The sequence below is a fragment of the Helobdella robusta genome, assembly GCF_000326865.2.
Source record: "Helobdella robusta unplaced genomic scaffold HELROscaffold_19, whole genome shotgun sequence".
Lineage (NCBI taxonomy): Eukaryota > Metazoa > Annelida > Clitellata > Rhynchobdellida > Glossiphoniidae > Helobdella > Helobdella robusta.
Window position 1 is genome coordinate 2,390,745 of NW_008704034.1, and position 20,692 is coordinate 2,411,436.

The 20,692-nt window shown below is 34.5% G+C and overlaps 1 protein-coding gene across 1 annotated transcript in view; it reads right to left on the reverse strand.

Moving 5' to 3' along the window:
• Positions 1-525: 525 nt before the first annotated feature.
• HELRODRAFT_191270 (hypothetical protein) overlaps positions 526-20,692 on the reverse strand; it is a gene marked incomplete at its 5' end in the record, with an annotated part of 20,464 nt that continues 297 nt past the window's right edge. The window contains 13 exons of the mRNA XM_009016826.1: positions 526-941; positions 1,081-1,212; positions 1,370-1,582; positions 1,675-1,784; positions 1,873-2,159; positions 2,267-2,882; positions 2,975-3,217; positions 3,344-3,558; positions 7,105-7,213; positions 7,665-7,748; positions 13,014-13,113; positions 14,186-14,293; positions 18,215-20,658. Of these exons, the coding sequence (XP_009015074.1) occupies positions 891-941; positions 1,081-1,212; positions 1,370-1,582; positions 1,675-1,784; positions 1,873-2,159; positions 2,267-2,882; positions 2,975-3,217; positions 3,344-3,558; positions 7,105-7,213; positions 7,665-7,748; positions 13,014-13,113; positions 14,186-14,293; positions 18,215-20,658 (4,712 nt within the window). The 3' untranslated portion in view covers positions 526-890. The remainder of the gene's footprint in view (positions 942-1,080; positions 1,213-1,369; positions 1,583-1,674; positions 1,785-1,872; positions 2,160-2,266; positions 2,883-2,974; positions 3,218-3,343; positions 3,559-7,104; positions 7,214-7,664; positions 7,749-13,013; positions 13,114-14,185; positions 14,294-18,214; positions 20,659-20,692) is intronic.

The window sequence follows — 20,692 nt, forward strand, 5'->3', positions numbered from 1 at the left end:
CTCACGTTATTATATTATTTGGATGTACACATCCGTGTGTGTGTGTGTGTTGGTGTGTGTGTGTGTGTGCGCGCGCGTGTGTGTAACAAGAGCGATTTTATATTATAACTAGAACAAAGAGAATGATGATAAAATATTCAAAATTATGAACAAAATATTCACAATATTATATCGACAAATTAATTTTTAACGACCCAAAACTAATAATAATTAACAATTCTTGAATAGTAATAATAAAATAATAATAATAATAATAATATAGACATCACTTTAAACCTGTGTTTGTTTGTGTGCGTGCGTGCAATAATACAGAAGTCATCTAAACAAATAGATTTAAAAAAATAACTGCCCGGTTTCTAAACTGAAGTAAACAAGAAGAAAAAATCACAAAAACAAACAAAAATGACTTTATATATATATATATATATATATATATATAATGTGTGTGTGTGTGCGTGTGTGTGTTCTCTAACAATTCTTCTGAATTAATAGATGTTAATTTTTGTTTAGAATGAAAAATAATCATCAACCACATCATCTTCTTTCTATATACATTCAAGAGCACATAATAAAACAAGTTGAACTATGTGTGACAATAGTGGAAAGAGGAAGAAGAAGGAGAAGATGAGGAAGTAATGCTACAGTTTAACAATTTACAAGCCGTATGTTTATTTATTCATGCTAACATTTTAAAACAAGTAATGCCGACTGTAATATAACAAAAAGCCACAAATAGCAAACGACCAATTGACGAATATGAATGAATGGATAAACGAACGAACGAACGAATGAATGAATGAATGAATGAACGAACGAACAAATGAATGAATGAGGTTGAGAGATGGAGAGATGAAAGGATAGTTGGCTGGCTGGCTGGCTGGTTGGTTGGTTCACTGACGCAGTACTGTCAAGCACTCCTTTGTGGAATGGTAGATGATGTTCTGTATCGTATGGTAGGTTAACAATAAATTAATACAGCATTCACGTCTTTGACATACACAATGATTCATACTAACTTGGAAAATTATTAAAAATGAATGAAGACATAAAAAAACTACGTTGAATGCATGTACAACATACTTGTATGTGGTCTTCAAAACCCAGAGAAGAAACTAATTTCTTGTGCTCATTCATCCACTTGAAGACGACTCGAGCACTCTCTGGACTCAAGAAATCTCTGCTCACTGATACATAGTTGCACGCTGTCTTCACCTACGATCGAAATTTAATATTTTTAATTATAAATATTACAAAATATTTAATTATAATTATCACTATTATATTATATAGCATTATATTATATAACTATAAATATTTTTTGTAGAGCCAGAACAATATAGCAAAAAAATTTTATTTCCATTTTCCTAACCTGAAAAACAGACATGGCAGGGACACATATAGCATCTCCCAATTTTTGAACGATGGTCACGGGTTCAACTTTAAATTTCTGCTTCAACTGCAAGAGTTTTGAATCGTCGAGATAATAGGAGCCATCCAATAAGAGTGAGGAGTCAGCTGGCGCGCCGTTCGATTGGCTGCTGTTCGTCCCCGGCACTCGCGAACTCGACTGATTAGATTCACACTGAGAATATAAATACTTTTCTATACATCTTCATCAAATAATTTTTCCAGACATGCCCGCTAAATGTAAGTAGTACGTTACACACGAGTTACCTGATCAAGAAAAGATTTGATCGTGTTGAAGTCACTCGGGTTGAATATGTGCCAGAGTAAGGGGCCTGGCTTGCCGACATTTTCTTTCTTCATTCCTTTTCCCGGAGAACCTGGCGTCGGATTGGAAGTATTCGAAAATTAGATTTCAAAAATTTCGAAACATAAAAATAATTATCAAAAAAAGTTGAACAAACCAACCCAGCAGTTTAGTTTCGTTCAAGTTGAAATGGCCACAATAGACTGAAAGATTGACAAAGTCAAAACATTTGACTTGCAGACCGACCACTGACGATCGTTTGGCACTACCGCTGCTCTGGCTACTGTGGCTGCTGTAGCTGTTGTGTTGATTCACAAAGCAGACAGCCTGAACGGACGTCACAAGTTCTGGTTTGACAAAAAAGTCTGGAACTCTAGAGGCCGTGTTGTAGGGGGCGTTCGGAGGGATGTAGGTCGGTAGGGGAATATGTTTTATGAAACTGCGGGCCCTGCAGGATTAAATCAATATATAAAAAAAATTAGCGCCAATCATCAAAATTGAATTAGAGTATGAAGTTGGCAAATGTTGGATGGTTTAGATGGAAGAGTACATCACCTGTCATTGACATCCGAAAAAATCCACTCCTTCAATCTGTGTGAGACGGCGAGGTGATTTGAATTGCGTCCGCGGGATGCATTACCTGAGGAGGATGAAGATAACGACGACGACGACGACGACTGAATTGGCACGGCGAAGGCATTCCAATACTTTTCCATGGATTGGTTGTTCAAGATTTGCCCTGATGGCGACTCGATGATGTCCATCTTCAAATGACCGAACTCAAGAGACAAGTTGTCAGGATTCCAGAGGTCGGAGTCGATGTAGCAGTTGGTGAATACGACAGGTTCTGATTGCCTCCATCTGCATTTGAATCTGTCCATTTCGTCGGGGGAGAGGTGGCCGCCCCTCGCGTACTCGAATGAGACGGGAAGGTGCCTCAAGGGTGCATCCTGTTTCGGCGCTTCGCTCTCTTCTTCGTAATCTTCCTTGCAGACATTTTTTTCAGTTTTCAACTCAAAAGACGAAGTATGATCGCTGCAGTTGTCTGATGCATCGCCACTGCTCAAGCTTTCAGACTCGGATTGACTTTTTAAACTATTGTGATAATCGGATAAGTTTATTTTGTTCTTTGAACAGGTTTCCTTGAAAATTCTGTAGATGACTTTACGAACTGAAAGAAATAAAAAATAAACCCCCATATAATATTGCAAATGGAGTTGTAATATGAAAATTTCTTTAAAAAAAATCATAATGTCAACGAACCGTCGCTTGGAATGATTTGAGTTAACATGAGGGAGTCGAGTTCGTGCGGTTGTTTGTTGATGCTGCAAGTCAACCAATCGGACGTGTCCATTTCTGGATGGGAGGTCCTGTTGCTGAAACAACCGGTGCACACCGCAAATCCACATTTGTTGCAAACCCAGTGCATGTCGAAGAGGACGGCTTCACACACGTCACACATCTCGCGAACGCCCTGGATCGGTCGCTTCCATGAAGGATTCTCCACTAGAGATAAAGTCAAATGTAATTTGTACATTTAGTTAACGGTGCACTTGAAATTTGCAATAATGCTAAAATGCGAATAAATTAAGATGAAATTAAAAAGTTGAAACGCGATAAAAACTCACTCACCCGAGTTGAGAACAGCTGGTACAGCCGTGTTCTCCCTATTGATAAGTTCGTTGAAGCAGTCTCCAATGCACGACACCACGTATCTCGCTTGCTCCTTATCGTCTGCCGTGCAAGCCACCGAGATCGGCATCCACAGTTCGATGTCGTCTGCCTCTGCGTCCACTGGCTTCGAGAAGCCGCTAACCGCAAGCAGACCCTTCGCTGAGTACTGCAGTCTGTTTTCAGTTATCAACAAATTAATTAATGCTAACGAATCAAGTGATTCTGTTATGAAGAAATTAAGCAGGCCACAATCGATCGATTTATCAATTAATCAGCCGCTCATATTTGGTTCGTAAAAATGATACAAACTATTGTTCTGGACAAGTTTCAACGTGAATCGAAACTAAAATGCAAGCTCATAAAATCATAATCATTTTTGCACCATCTGACAATATTTAACTCAAAAAATAAACCCAATGAAATCGTACACTCAACAAATTGAGATAAACACGAGAACGAATAGTACGTCATAAACCGATGGATGAAGGATAAAAAGACGACGAAATATTATTCTCAATTAAATTTTTAAAATAATTTAAGGTTATCGGAGGTAGGAGAAAAGAATGTGAAAGTGAAAGTAGAAAAAAAAGATGAATAAGTGAGTGAGAGTAACGAAAAACAAGATGCCATTAAAAATAACATATTTGAAGAAAGTGGGTGGCATTATATAAATACATGAAACTAAAAAAACCCGCACTGTACTTACCATTTTTAGTAATTACCCATTCTTTAGAATTAATTGTCGCAATTATTCAAAGGAATGATAAATATAAATGTACGATGAAAAAAATAGTTATTTCATTTTCAAGAAATAATTCTGATGAAAGAACAATTTATTTCGTAAATTAGCCACTATAATGAAAGTTAATAATAAATGTTTCTCAAGATGTTAAGAGCTTGAGGATGTTTTCTTTTTTTTATTAGAGCGAGGTTTCCCTGACTATAAAGCATTAGGACTTAATTAGTGAATTTCTAGAAATAATAATATTAATAATATAATAATAATAATAAAATAATTATAATATTAAGATAATAATATAAAAAGAAAATAAATGTTACAGGAAAATATGAAATAAATTAAATCAAATATGAACGTTGAGCGTGCAAAGAAAATTAATTAGGAGAGGGAAATAATTGGAAGCGGAGATTATTCATTCAAAGTCGAGATTAATTATATTTTTATTTTTTAAATTCAAAAATTAAAAGAAAAAGTTTTTTTTTCTATCCCAAAAAATAGTCCAACCGAATCACGCCAAACCAGCATCTATTTTTCATGTCAACATTTTTTTCCATTATAAACAAAAAGTAAAACAAAAAACGAATGTTTCATAAAAAAGTTTGAAAAGTAGAAGAGAACAAAAACTCGATGAATGAACGGGGAATGGAATATTTTGAAAAAATAAATTTTTTTTCTAGCCTGATTTATGCCATTTTAAAGCCATAGCAGAAAAAAAGGTATGTAGTAAACAAGTTTCAGTAAGTTAATGGAGTATGAAAGAAGATACCTCCAAAAAAAACGAACAAAAAACTCTTTCTCAAGTACAGTAAATTAAGGAAGACGAATATGTTAAGAATACTTCATTGTCTCAGATAACATTTTTCTCTGTTTATTTTTATTATTATTATTTTTATGTGCTGCTAAAATTCCTAAGCCAGTAAACAATTTTTAAGATGAAGTGTTTTCGCTAATGCATGCTGATCTGTCGGAAAGATGTTTAAATGTGAGTTGTAATAAAACCTTCAACATTTTTTTTATCACCACAATAAAATACTTTTACGATTTGTATGTTAGTTTTTTTTCTTCTTCATGTAAATAAGAGATGATGATAGCATTCTGGCAGTATATCTTCACTCGGCGTTATAAAAATAACGTTGAAAACGGGGAAACAATTGAGTTTTTTGGTATCTAAATATAAAATAGTTTCTCGGCATGAACGCATCAGAACTGCACACACACGTAGACATCAACACCAGACATCATCACATTTTTTTTTATAAAAGGATTAAAGTGAAGACTTAACAATTTTTTTTAAAAACCAAACTTGCCGAATAGAATTTTTTCTTTTTTTTTCAGAAAGCAATTTTAATAAATAATGGAGGTCATAAATTTCTTTTTAGTACCATAAAAAGTTATCTATTCATCAGTGAAAGAGCATAGTTTTGAACGTGAGAAAGTGAAAGATGAATGGGTTATGAATGATGATCAAAAGGTGAAGAAGATGATGATGAAAAAGATGAAGAAGATGATGATGAAGAAGAAGATGATATGATGAGGAAAAAGATGATGAAAAAAAGATGGAGAAGAAGAAGATGATGAAAATGAAGAAAACATGACAAGAATAAAAAGAACAACAAAGAAATATTGTAAAACATAGTTTACCAACACGTACGTAAGCATGAACACTCCATAGTGTCGATAATTAATTTTTTTGGATGTTTATGCAGAAATTAAAAAAATTCTTCTTTGAGAGAGAGAGAGAATTAAAACCTCAACACACTACTATTATAATGAAGTGTATGTACAAGTATGGGCGCGTGTCTGTGTGTGTGTATGTATGTATTTATGTCTGTGTGTGTTGTGTGTGTGTGTGTGCGCGCGCCAGCGTACTACGGAATAGGCGTCACACTTAGAAACATATCAATTCTCACAAGTAGAAAAATTCAAGTGTTATATAAATACACTTACGCCCACGTAAGTCCGCTAAATCTACGCGCACACATACACACTGGTACACATACACATAGAGAGAGAGAGAGAGAGAGAGAGAGAGAGAAAGAGAGAGAAAAGAGAGAGAGAAAAGAGAGAGAGAGAGAGAGAGAGAGAGAAAGAGAGAGAGAGAGATAAACAACTTATCTATTTATTATAACAGTAGATACTTGAGTTATGAATTAAGTAAGAAGAAGCACATTACCTAGTAGCAGTTTATAATGGCAATGGCAATCATCAAATGACGGACGGGTGTGCTATATTATATGCTGCTGGGAGATAGATTAGAGATAAAAATTAGGCTCCTATAAACTGGTCGTAAAATTATCTTGAGAGTGAATGAGTTTAGTCTTAGGTCAGTTTGATAGGACGCATAAATGATATAATGAAGATAAATAACTTTAATAAAGATACTGAGACATTAATTTTACACAAGAAAAAACCGTGAAATAACTCTAAATAAACGTCTTAATAGGTAACAGTACAGCAAGCGTCTATAATAAATCTATAATGAATTTATTACCGTTTGAAAACTGAATATAAAATTGTTTTGAAACAAAATAAATATTCATTCTAAAACAGGCCATCTGTGAACGTTTCGATAACAAATTTCGTTTCGTTAACAAATTTCGTTTCGTCCAGTTCGTTTAATAAGTGTGTAAAGTAAAGGACACGTTATAAACATAAACTAACTATCAAGTCACTGTATACATGAGTAATAGATAGCGAGAGAGTGAGCAGGAGAGAGTGAGGGAGAGATAGAGAGAGAGAGAGAGAGAGAGAGAGAGAGAGAGAGAGAGAGAGAGAGAGAGAGGAACAAAGTTAGAAACTGTAGAATATTTTGACTAATTCAAATGAGGTTAATATACTAACATGAAGGACGATACTACTACTCTAGAGGTAGCTGCAAGTATGAATGGCAAGTACAACAACCACTACTACAGTTTCGTGATAGAATTAAAAGAAAAACAAAAAACTACATAAAAATTTGGAAAAATAAAAATATGCAAACTTTCTGAAGGCGTAGAATCTGCAGAAGATATTTATCTGGTCGGTGTTTCTTCGGCTCACCTTACATTCGCGGCATTTTGGCAGTTTTGAGGCTAGGTTGAAGCACGAGCCTGTCAATCAAATGGGATTAAGTAACACTGGATGCAATGCACAAAGACAAGTTTTTAATAATAATCTAATTAATTGATGGAGTGATTGATTGATTGATTGATTGATTGATTGATTGATTGATTGATTGATTGATTGATTGATTGATTGATTGATTGATTGATTGATTGATTGATTGATTGATTGAGTGATTGATTGGTTGATTGATTGACTGATTGATCGATTGATTAATTAACTAAGTGTTAATAAACTTATTAATTATATTTGTATAATTAACATAATAGCGTTTGTGAATATTAATCAACTACTAAACTAACTACAAAATTGAATAAATTAGCAAATAACTAGATGAAATACTCGATTATTTACGTAATTAATCACTTAATTACTTAATTAATTAACAATTTAATTAATTAAATGGTCAGATGAAATAACAGGAAGAGGAAAACAAACCGTCTTGCAGAAATGGGACCTTCATCTTTTTCCTTTTCACTTGTGAGATGCTGTTCAGCGGTTTCGACTGCAACGCTTCGGATTCTAAAGTTCCCAAAAAAAAATTCCATAAAATTAATTTTCAATTTATTTGAATTTTTCTTTTTTATAAATATAAATTTAAATTACATCCAACCAACGCCGACCATGATGTGGAAAATGTTATTGATTTGAAATTTTGTTAAAAAATTTGTAAAAAAAATTAAATTTGTGTTTGCTCGTTGAATTCAATAAGTTATTAAAATTAATTTCGCTGAGTCATCGTTCGGAATTTTCAGAATAAAAAAAAATTCATCTATAATGTAAATCAAAATGTGACGTGACAACTACAGCATGAGTAAGCGAGCCAAAGAGTGAGAGAGAGTGAGATATATAAGAGATAGATGGAGAGAGAGAGAAAGTGAGAAAGAGAGAGAGAGAGAAGTATGGAATTAAAAGAAAGACAAAAAAAGAGAAAAAGAAGAAGAGAGAGGAAGAAAAAGAACAAGTAAGAGAGAAAGAGAGGTAGAACAGAAAAGAAAAAGAGAGAGAAAAGAATAGGAGAAAGAGAGATAAATGAAAGAATGAGATGGGATGGGACAGACGGAAATAAAGAAAACAAGAAGGAAAATCAGAGAGAGAGAGAGAGAGAGAGAGAGAGAGAGAGAGAGAAAAGATTGAATGAAAAACTTTTTTAAAATTATTCAAATGAGGTTATGTACATAATGAATCTCATTATTTTTTCTTCTATACTATATTATCATCATGCGTCATAAATAGCTACGAACGAATTTTTTTTCAATTATATAGAGCAAAAAATACTCTTAGGCAAATAAAATCATAGTCAAGCAGAAGAGAAATGTAAATAAAAAAAAAGAAATGCAACGTCGCCCGTGCTTGATTCAACTTTAACATCTAAATGCTTGAAATAAGTAGAGCAATTAAATTAAGCAAAATGAACATAGTTAAAATTAAACAATAATTATGCAAAATAACACACACACAGACAGACACACAGACACAGGCACACATAGACACACGCACACATAGATACGTGAACGCAAACACACATTCATAACAATGTTATTCTGTAATTCGTATGATGTATTTGTTAGAAAGTTGTAAAGGAAACCAGTTTCCGACCAGCTAAGTGTGTGTATACATGTATGTGTATGTATGTAATATATGTGTGTGTATGTGTATATGCGTGTGCGTGCGTGTGTGCGGATGAACTAGTTAAATTTAATTTATGTAGCTTGCAGGATATTGAGGTGAATATGGAAATTTCAAAATCTAAGGTAAACTCATTCTTTCACTCTTTCACTCTCTCTCTCTCTTTATCACCAGATTTTCTCTCTTCAATACTCCACATTTTACTTTCATCTTCTAGTAACTCTTTCGCTCTCTCTTCCTTTCCTTCTCTCTCTCTTTCTCTCTCGTTCGTTTTTTGTGAGAATAAATCTGTAGGCAAACACTTGAATGGCAGACGAGGGAATAACAGAAAGATGGAGAGATAGATCGCAAGCTCGAATGCTACGTAGAAAGAACGTATTAAGAGAAAGAGAGAGAGAGAGAGAGAGAAAGAGAGAGAGAAAGAGAAAGGAGAGAGAGTGAGACCAATACTATTAGGTCCCCCTCCTAACATATTTCTAACCGAAGTGTTCTGGGATGAGGCAATTGTTTTCCAGGAAAAAAAATCATGAATATTTTATTTTATAAAAATTTACATATTTTCTTACCTAACTCAATTTTATGTTCGCGTTATTTTTTTTTTATCTAATAAAAATAAATTTAGAAAACTAGTTTTACGAACAATAAAGACAAACGAAATGTGAACCATTTAAAATTTATGCTATTTCTATCAAAAGAACGACAGAACAGGTGAACATAAACAAAAACAAGAGAAGAACAAACACACACACACACCCACAACATGCTTATGAATCATTAAACTAAGCACACAACTAACTAACTACGAAACTGCCTAACTATATTCTAAGCTAAACATTTAAGACTTAACAACGCATGTATAAACAAGCACATTGCACATATCATTCATATACACTGTATACAAACACATACAAACACACACACACACACAAACGCGCACAAACACATGCAATATGAAACTTTAAACTGGTAGAAAACTAAGTTTGAAAATAACTTTCTGTTGATGAGTAAATATGAATATACCCAGGCACACGCACACGCACACACAATGCACACACATACATACCTATATACACACACAAAAACACACACGCACGCACACATAAGTGATAATGATGACGTTGATGATAGGTAGATAATAATAGCGAGACGACGATGATACATGATGACGATAAATGACTAACACATGAAAAAACATCAAAATAGATGATAATGATTTGAGATTTATGATTATATAATAAAACCCAATAATAATAATAACATAAATAATGACAATAAAAATAATAATAAGAAGAAGAAGAAGAAAAAGAAGAAGAAAAAGAGTGATAAATATAGATAATAATAATAAATAATATTATTACATGATGGTTCAGAGATAATATGACGACGAAGTGAAGATAGGATATAAGGTGGGATGATGTGTATATGTATATCATTGCTCTGTAATTAAGAACACACTACGCGCAGATAACGAAAAAAAAATCTCTCGACAAACGAACAAGTGCATATATCAAAGTTGAGATAATAAACATAGCAGATGGAGAAGATGATGTATTAGTGGGATAAGCTGGCAATTTCGTTTGCAAGGAAGAAAAAAAGATGATTATTTTCAACATACCGTCACAACAATAACAACAACATTTACAACAGAAAAACCAACAACGACAACAGAAATAACCTAATAACAATCATAACAATACAAAAATATCGATGATAATAAAAAGTTTATATGAACCATAAAATGCTGTTGGACCTATATATCATCAATCTAGAGACAAAAATACGCTTTAAATATCATTAAATATGTACGTACAGTAAATACATACATACGTACATACAAACCTACATACACACATACCTACAAACATACATACACACATACAAACAAACATACATGCATACACACAAGCAATAAAAACATCAACCAACGCCAATTATGTATAAATAACAATAACAACAATAATAATAACAACAATAACAATAATAATTATAACAACAACAAAGAACACATACTTCATTGAAAACAACAACTTCAAAGTGCAATAAATATGTCAAATATAAACAGTAACACACACACACACCACACACACACATCACAAACATACACACATCACATACACACGCACGCACACATCACACATACATACAAACATACAGACAAACAGACTGAAGACTTAAAATAAGAAAAAAAACATCTGTAAACGAAGCTCAAGGTACATATATTCATATATATCATCATCATTCTCGTTAATAATAATAATAATAATAATATTATTATTATTATTATTATTATTATTACTGTTATTATTATTACTTGCATCTCCTCAAAGAGTAAAAAATGAACGAAAAATTTAATTTATTCTGAAAAATAAACTTAAAATGGTTGGGAAGCATTAGCTGAACATGAAAGAACATGAAAAAATTGCATTCACACACAAGCACACGCACACATTCACACACACGCGCACGCACACACACACGCAAGCAATTTTAATTAATAAATTCATACACATTTTTAAAATTTAATACAAATTATTATTTAAAATAAAATCAAAAAAAATATTATTAAAATTATTACATTCCAAAGAACTTCTAAACGTAAATATAAATGAATCATTAAAGCGAAAAAATTTTTTTTTCAAACCCAAAAAAGGCAACTCAACATCGTAAATCTACGGATAAAAATTTCCAAAGTACAACAACCATCTAATTTATTTTTATTAATCTGCGTATAAACATTTTTCTGATCGCTTCAACAACTTCTCAAATATGCTTATAATAATAATAATAATAATAATAAGTAGGCTTGTACAGCCTAGCACAAACCAAACACAACAGGGTATGATGTGAAAAATCATTTCAACACAATTATGCGTGTATGTGTGTGTGTGTGTGTGCGTGTGCATGCATGTATATGTGTGTGTGTGTGTGTGTAAGTGTGCGTGCGTGTGTATCCACATAGTGTATTTGCTTACACTCTTCAACTTAACCTAGGTATCATGTTCGTTTATAATTTTTATCTACTTTTGTATGTGTGAATGAGTTTGAGTGATTGTATGCTTGCGTGCGTACGTGCGTGCGTGTGTGTGTGTGAATGTGTTTGCGTGCGTGTTTATATGTGAATTTATGCATGTATGTTAGCACGACTTTCAATATGATTAATGTAAGTGAAGTTATTTTTATTTAACTTTTCTTCTGCAATTTATTTCTATACATTGCCTCACCCTAAGTTCATTCATTCATTCTTGCGATATATCAGTGCATTATATTATTTACTATTTAACGTGCCAACTTACACACGCACACACATATACATACATGAATACACACCTACATACACACAGACATACACACTTACACACACACATACATACACACATACATACACACACACACACACACACACATACATACATACATACTCACGCAGCATAATAAATTGATCTCGCATTGAATAGGGTGAATAAAAAAAGTAAAACAATACAAATATAAAATAAAAGTAATATTCAATATGCTTGCGTGTGTGTGTGTGTGCGTGTGTGTGCGTGCGTGTGTTTTTCGAGTGTCTGGATTAGTGAAACAACAAAAATAAAAAAAATGTAGAAGAAAGTATCAACGATAATAATAACACTGAACCACCACAGAGAAAAAAGGCGAACTTAAATCGGACTGATAACAAACAATTTTTTTAAACACATTTAAGAGAAATGTAGAAAAAAAAATAATAATAACTATAATAATAATAATAATAATAATAATAATAATAATAATAATAATAATAATAATAATAATAATAATGATAATGATAAAGATAATAATAATACTCATAAAGATAATAAAACAATAGATTTCAATTATGAACTAAGTAAGGAGTTGTCAAGAGCGGTGCTTGACGCCTGTGAACAATCTACATAAACAACAAAAACAACGAACTTAAAAGAAAAACAACCAACGACAAGCCACTAAACAAACAAACCAACGAACAACCAAACGAACTAAAAATTAATCGAACAAACAAACCAACCAACGAACAACCAAACAACCAAACAAACAACCAAAAAACGAACAAACGAACACGCAAACCAGCAAATAAACGAACAAACAAACAACGAACGAACGAAACGAACTAACGAACGAACAAACGAACGAACAAAAACGAACTTCTAGCTTTGGAAAAACTCTTCTGCTGTTGGTACCTATCCATAAGCTTCGTTTCGCAGTCGGACTGGGGGCAGGTAGAGCCAAAATCATAAATGGCCTCCTTGTCAATATGCGAGTCAAGTCGATGGTGATGGTGGTGATGGTGGTGATGTTTTTTCGATGACGATGATGATGATGATGTCGTCGTTGCGGTTGATGATGATGATGATGTTGCGTTTGTTGTTGTTGTTGTAGAATGAGTTGTCGTTTGTTCGTCTGATTTCTGAGGAGTTGGAAAAAAAATTAATTACAAACATATACTTCAACAATTTTTTATTACATCTCTGACGATATTTGAATATTTTAAATTTTAAACTGTAAAACAGTATACATTTCAGCTAACCACAGAGCAACCACATTATGATATCAATCAATCAATCAATCAATCAACACACATACATACACAGACTAACACACGCGCAAACAGCAATCCAATTAAATTATAATTGAGACGCAATTGATTCTCAGACAAATCAATGAGGCCAACATGCACCTACAACACGAGCACACGACATTAACAATCAAGACAGCAAAACCCATACACACAGACACAGACAAAGACACATACAAACAAATACTCAACGTACATGCGAAAGACTTGAACAGACGCACGGGATTAAAGCGCAAACAACTACCTATCTAAAGAGAAGCAGCGTCAAACAAAGGTTATCATCATCCTGTTGCTTTAACTACTACGACTGCTTGGACGACGATTATTGTTTGTCAACAAATTTCTTACAATTTGATTTCATCGCATTATCTCACTGAAAATTTATCAAACCAAAATGGTCTATTAGCAATCAATTTGAATCATCGTCACCATTTTGAAACCTATTTAAATAACAATCGAGCAATCCGTCAGCTCCCTAACTCCAAATGTAGATGCCAGGTCCGACGCCAGTGCTAGCTAACATTAGCAGCCTCTAGCCAGTTAGCCCAACACCATCAGCTTAAAACGGTCTCAACCTAACCGACATACTCTACTAGAAACATCAGAACAACACACAATCTACATAATAATATTAATATATATATATATATACATTAATAAGAACGATTGCTCACATACACGCGCGCGCGCACACATACATTCGCACACACATACACGCACACACAAACACATACACACATACCTGAGTATTATTAGATGATGAGGATGATGACGAAGACGACGGTGCCCTGATGACGTTATCTGATTGGTTCTCGAGGTCAAGGTTGGGCATCGGAGGGCTTACGGGCTGCTGAGTGATGGAAAAAATAGATGAATAAAGGAATGAATGAATGAATAAAATACTAATAAATATTTGTTTATATTTTAAAACACTTTGGCTTATTAATTATTCTGAAATTAAAGTTATTGCAATTAACCAATTAAAATGTAATCAAACAATGTTTCCTTGCTATCTATCGGCAGACCAGACAGATCTTCAGTAATAATAACTAATAAAAAATCAATAACAACACAATACAACTGTTATTACTACTACTATTGCTACTGTTTCGGCGACCACTACTGCTACGACTATTACTACTAAGGCTGCTGTTGTTGCTGCTGCTGCTGTTGCTACTACTGCTACTGCAAATACTACCAAAAATCTTAACAATAACATTCTAATTATCAGTAATAATGATAATAAATTTTAAAACCTTGAAACGAGAATGAGAACGTACACTAATGTGGAGCAGTAATAAATGAAAAACAGGGAGGAGAAGAACAATAACGGAATGTTGGATAATTTAAAAAAAATTAATGGAATTTAGGTTTTTTTTTAAAGAAACAATTATCATCCAAAAATATTATAAATTTACGAATCACACAAACACTACTACTACTACTACTACTACTATTACTACTACTACTACTAATACTACTACTACCACCACCACCGCTACTACTACTATTAATTATATTACTAAAACAACAGTAATAATAATAAAACAAACAACGACAACAACAACGACAACGAAAGCCAGAAAACAGTAATAGAAATATTGTTAATAAGAATGGCTTCCTTTCTTAGAAAACCTTCAACAATTAAAATAGAAAAAATTTTGTTATGAAAAAAAATTAAATAAATATCCCGAAGAAATTTTCCTGACATTTTGAAATTAATTTTTTTTAGAATTTTCTCAGAAAATGAACACAACTTACAAATGAAGTCGTATAACTGTATATGTGTGTATGTATGTGTGAGTATGTTTATGGGTGAGTATTATTCGTCTCTCTCTCTCGCTCTCCCTCGTTTTTTCTGTGTGCGCGTGTGTGTGTGCGTGCGTATGTTTGTGTATTTAACAAATGATGTCTATTATTAAGTAAGCATGCGTGCACGAACGAACGAACGAACGAACGAAAAAATAGTAGAATAAATGAATAAACAAATGTGAAAACAAATAAACGTTTCGTTTCAATTTGTAATAATGCTAATTAACATAATTTTCTCCTAATATAAATACTGCTGTGATCAGTAATTTATGCAAAATCATTGGTATCCATCCGTCAAGAGAGAGAGAGAGAGAGAGAGAGAGAGAGAGAGAGAGAGAGAGAGAGAGAGAGAGAGAGAGAGAGAGAGAGAGAGAGAGAGAGAGAGAGAGAGAGAGAGAGAGAGAGAGAGAGGAGAGAGAGGAGAGAGAGGAAGAGAGGGAAGGCCAATTAGAGTGATAGTCCCTGGTAACAATCATAATTACACATGAGTATGGGCGATGATATTTCTGACAGTATCTCTGCCAGTCTACTGTAACGATGAACATTAACAATTCACACAACATATGATTCATATTTCACACTCACACACACACTCACACACATAAACACACAAACGAACACACACAGAGATGGACACACACGCACAACAATCTGACATACATTCTTTTAGGCGCCAATAATGTAACACAAACGGTTCTTCATTAATAATGCATCATAATAATCGTACATATCCAAACACACGCACACACACACCCGCACGCACACACAGTTATGACAAAGAAAATTCTAAAAAGTAATGAAATAAGATAGTTGAACTGATAAATCTGAATTATCTGAATAGTATCACTGTAAAAGCTCATTGGGTATGAAAAACAAATGAAGAGACAAATAGCGATATCTTTAATGTTGTTGATATTGTTGATGACGTGCTGTTGTTGATGTTGTTGTGAGAGTTGTTGTTGTTGCTGCCGATGTTGTAGATGTTTTCGTTAATGTTGTTGATGTATTATTCGCCCCGACATGCTGCTAACTAATTGAAAATAAAAATTATACAAAAAAAGTAATAACAAAAGGCAAAGAACAAAGGCATGAAGAACAAGTCAACAAGAAAATAATGAAGGCAGGACAGCACAAAGAGTCTCATTATATAATTGAAAACTTTAATCCAGAACAAATGCACTTAAAGTTAAAAATTATATACATAAATAAAACTAATCGGAATAAAAGTTAAGAAAAAATACTTTGACTAAATACAAGACATACAAATATGTACATACACACACTCATACACACATAAATATGTACACGTACATACGTACATGTAAACACACGCGCGCGCGTGCATACATGCAGACATATAAACACATATGCACACATTTATGAATACATATAAACAAACAGACACACAAACAGATACATACCCACTCTACCCATAAACATGCAAATACACATACATATACAAATACACAAAGATATATACACGCATAATTATAACTTACATATACCTAATTAATATGATAAATACCTAAATATTAGGTAAGTATCAGGCAGGTATTGTATCTTTGCTATATTTTTAATCTTTGGATGGAGGATTGTAAAGAAATATTGAATCTATGCTAAAAATCCATGCTAATATATACGTCCTGCGTAGTCAGGCTGACAGTAAGGTTTCCAACAGGGAAAGAAAGCGACTTATGTAGTTACTTGGATCAGTTCGATGTTTCTATAACTGTTGGTGTTCAAATAAACCTTCAACAAAATTTGCGTTTGAAGCAGTTGTCTTCATCCATCGGAAATCTTGAACCTACGGAAATAACGAACACTTGACGATCGTTTGGGAGCTACAACACTGGTGAGTTGGAGATATAGAGATCATTGAAGTTATAGCATCGGTGTTGGTAGTTAGGAGAGTCAAGGGTTACAACAATATTAATTATATAATAGACTGCATTCCGTTAGCTTAGTTGTAGTCAAATAACCTTTGTTATTTGTTTAAGTATTATACTTAGTATTTGCATGTAGGTGTATGTGTTTGTATGAGTTTGTATGTTTTTGTATGCGTGAAAGTTAAGTATGTATGTGTGTGCGTGTGTGTGTGTGTGTGTGTGTGTGTGTGTGTGTGGCAGATAAGTGCGTGTATGTATTCACGTTTGTGTGTGGTGTGTGTGTGTTTGCTTCCGCGTGTCTGTTTATGTATGCGTGTGTGTGTGCGTGCGTGTATTTGGGTTCGTTTATCGGCGTCTACGGTGTAATACATGACTGCCTGACCTGTTTTTCTACTCTGAATATAATTACAAGCTGCACACAAACCAGATTAAGTAGGAACGAAGTTGCAGACGTGTACCTAGGTGCGTGTAGCATGTAGCAGTAGCAACACGAGCCAGACTTTTAACGTTAGCTTGTTTGTTTGTTTGTTCATTCGTTCGTTCGTTCGTTTGCCTGCCTACATGTTTGTTCGTTTGTTTGCTTGTTTTTTTGTTTGCACAATTTAATAGTCTAACTTGCGCCGTATTTGACTTTCATTTCTATTATAAATTCATCACAAAAGCACACACACACATAAAATTGGAAGCTAGCAAAGACAAACACGTCGCATTAAGTACACGTAAAACATACAGCATAAAATCAGAATTTATGAAGCGAAAATCACAGCAAATAAAATAATATTATCACCCGTTTCATTTTTAATTATTCAGCAGAAATTTAAGCAAAATGATGAAGACACATGATCCTACTAAATAATTTAATAACAAATAAAATTGAACACATTACAATAGGACACATCACACATAAAATAACACACAAATACATACATTAACATTGAAAATTTGAAAATTAGTCATCAGAGTAAAAAAAGGTGTCTATTATTATTATTATTATTATTATTATTATTATTATTATTATTATGGAAAATGATTATTACTTAACATGAAAAACTTTCAACCGCAAATGCACTCACCTTTTCGTCATCGTCGTCGTCTTCATCGTCATCATTTTTAATCTTCTCTGCTATCATTTTATGATCGGATATCGTTGAAGTAGTGTTATTACTATTGTTATTATTAATGTTAGACGTAGTAGTAGCAGTAGCAGCAGCAGTTGTTGTTGCTGCTGCTGTTGTTGTATTTGATCCAGACTTATTCTCTAATTTAGGGGCATTTGTGTTATTTTTAAATGGTTTGTTTTGTTTGTTGTTGTTGTAATCCGGCTTATCTAAAACAGCGTTGTTGGAACCGTCGATACACCCGCTACTGCTGCTACTGCTGTCGTTGTGGCCGCTTTTGGCGTTATTGAAATACTTATTTTTATTCGTAGGCTGTTGTTGTTGTGGCTGGTCGTCTTCGGGTTTTCTATCTCCCTCGTCGGCAAATCTCCTAAGAAGGGCTTTCTTGAACTTGTGGTGGCTACCCCCGCCACTGTTACCGCCAGCAGCACCTGCGGCTCCACCACAACAAATGTTGTTCTGATCGCAAACGGAAATCGCAGGGCTGCTGACCGTGTCGCTATCCGTGTCCATCCCTGTGGAATTCAATGCTGAAACTTCTTTGGGATCAAGAGGGCTGGGTATGTGTCGTTTGATCTCTGTTTTGATGTTGACCTCGGGATTAGTTGCCGTTGTTGCTGTTGTTGGTGGTGTAGTGGTGCTGCTGATTGATGGCTGGATATTCATTTGAGATAACGACGACGATAATGACGTAGATGACATGTAAGATGACGACGACGATGATGAGTGCGATGAGGGAACGAATGAGGATTCTAGTGAAGTAATTGCGGTGGTCGTCGTGATTGTCGTTGTTGTAGTGGCGACAACGGATGTCACGTGTGGCCAACTTTTGTTGATGTCAAGTTCTGCGCTACATCTTTTGAGATGATTTTTATTCAAATTTGTCGGTGATGATGACGTCATTTTTCTATCATCAGCCGACATGACAGTCTGTTTAGAGTAATCGAAAGCAAGCAAGGATGATGAGGACGCGTCCATATTCTTGAATTGTTGTTGATGGTAAGCGAGAGGCGGCTGTGAAAATTTTGTATAATCATCTGATTTGTGTTTACTGAAATTTTGTTGTTGTTGTTGTTGGGTTGTCATTTGTTGTTGGTAATGTTGTTGCTGCTGCTGCTGCTGTGAATGGGCCATCGTCGGTCTGGCGTACGAATCAAACAGCTCGTATTTTGAATCGTAGTTTGGATCCCTGGATGATGAAGATGATGACAACGAAGATGAAGATTTGATTTTGTGCACTGGCTCTCTCGACTTATTGAACGACCCATCAGCTGAGTTATACTGTTCCAATTTCAATTTTTTAGTACCTTCGTTTCGACTGTCGCTATTTACAGCGTCGAATGCGCTATAATTTCGATTCCTGTTAACATTGTAGTTGTTTTTGTTGCTGCTGCTGTTGTTATCATTGTTGTGGCTGTTGTTGTTGTTGTTGTTGCCAAAAATACTGTTGCAACCCTCGCTAGCCAAGTAGTTGCAGTGATCAAGTATGTTGAATATGCTGGGCTTGCCTTTCCCATACTCAGGCACGTCGTACTCCATATCCTGTTGGAAGGCCTTCTGCACCGCTTGGTCCACGAAACTTTTGAAACTGTCACCGTACGCAGGCATGAGTTCGCTTAGGTCAGGTTGTTTGTTGGTCTGTAACTGGCGGTGCTCTTTCAAACTTGCCGGGTACGATTCTTTCTGTTGGAGAGGTGATGATGACGATTTCATCTGATAATGTGACTGTTGTTGTTGTTGCTGCTGCTGTAGAAAAGATGGATGTGTTTCTTGAGATCTTATAAACTTTTCATGTTTTGGCTTTTTCGGTTTCGTGGAATTTCTGCTTGGAGATGAAGATTCTCTTTTCATGGCCTGCCTCATGTCTTGATGCTGTTGCGGTTGTTGATAAGATGCTGACATGTTTTGTTGATGTTTGTTGTTGTTGTTGCCGCTGGAGTTGTTCTTGCTGATGAGCTGTTCAATTTGGAATGGGTGAGGAGCGTTTTGATGTTTCGCAGGAGGCTGTCTCGATGCAGATGGCGATGCAGTTAATTTCGGGATCTGTTGCTGCTGCTGTTTGCTGTTGTTGCTGCTGCTGTAAATTTGTTTTTGTTCGTAATACATTCGTTCTTCTTTCAGTTGTTGTTGTCTTATCGTAGAAGGCCACAGGCTTTCGTTCTGTAGTAAGTAAGGAGACGAATATGAACCGGGATGTTGATGCTGCTGTGGATGATGAGGAAGTTGTTGTGGCTGCTGAGATGACATGCGTTGCGACATTCCACTGGATCTGGACCTTTCGTCAACAGAAATGTCAATGCGTGAGCCCGGACGAGAAGAAGCTGAGGTCGTCGATTCGGACGTCCTCATTGGACGATTAATTTCGGGAGTAAGTTTTGAACGCTCGTAGGTTTTTCTTCCTTCATTGTATAGATTGCTGTTGTTGTTGTTGTA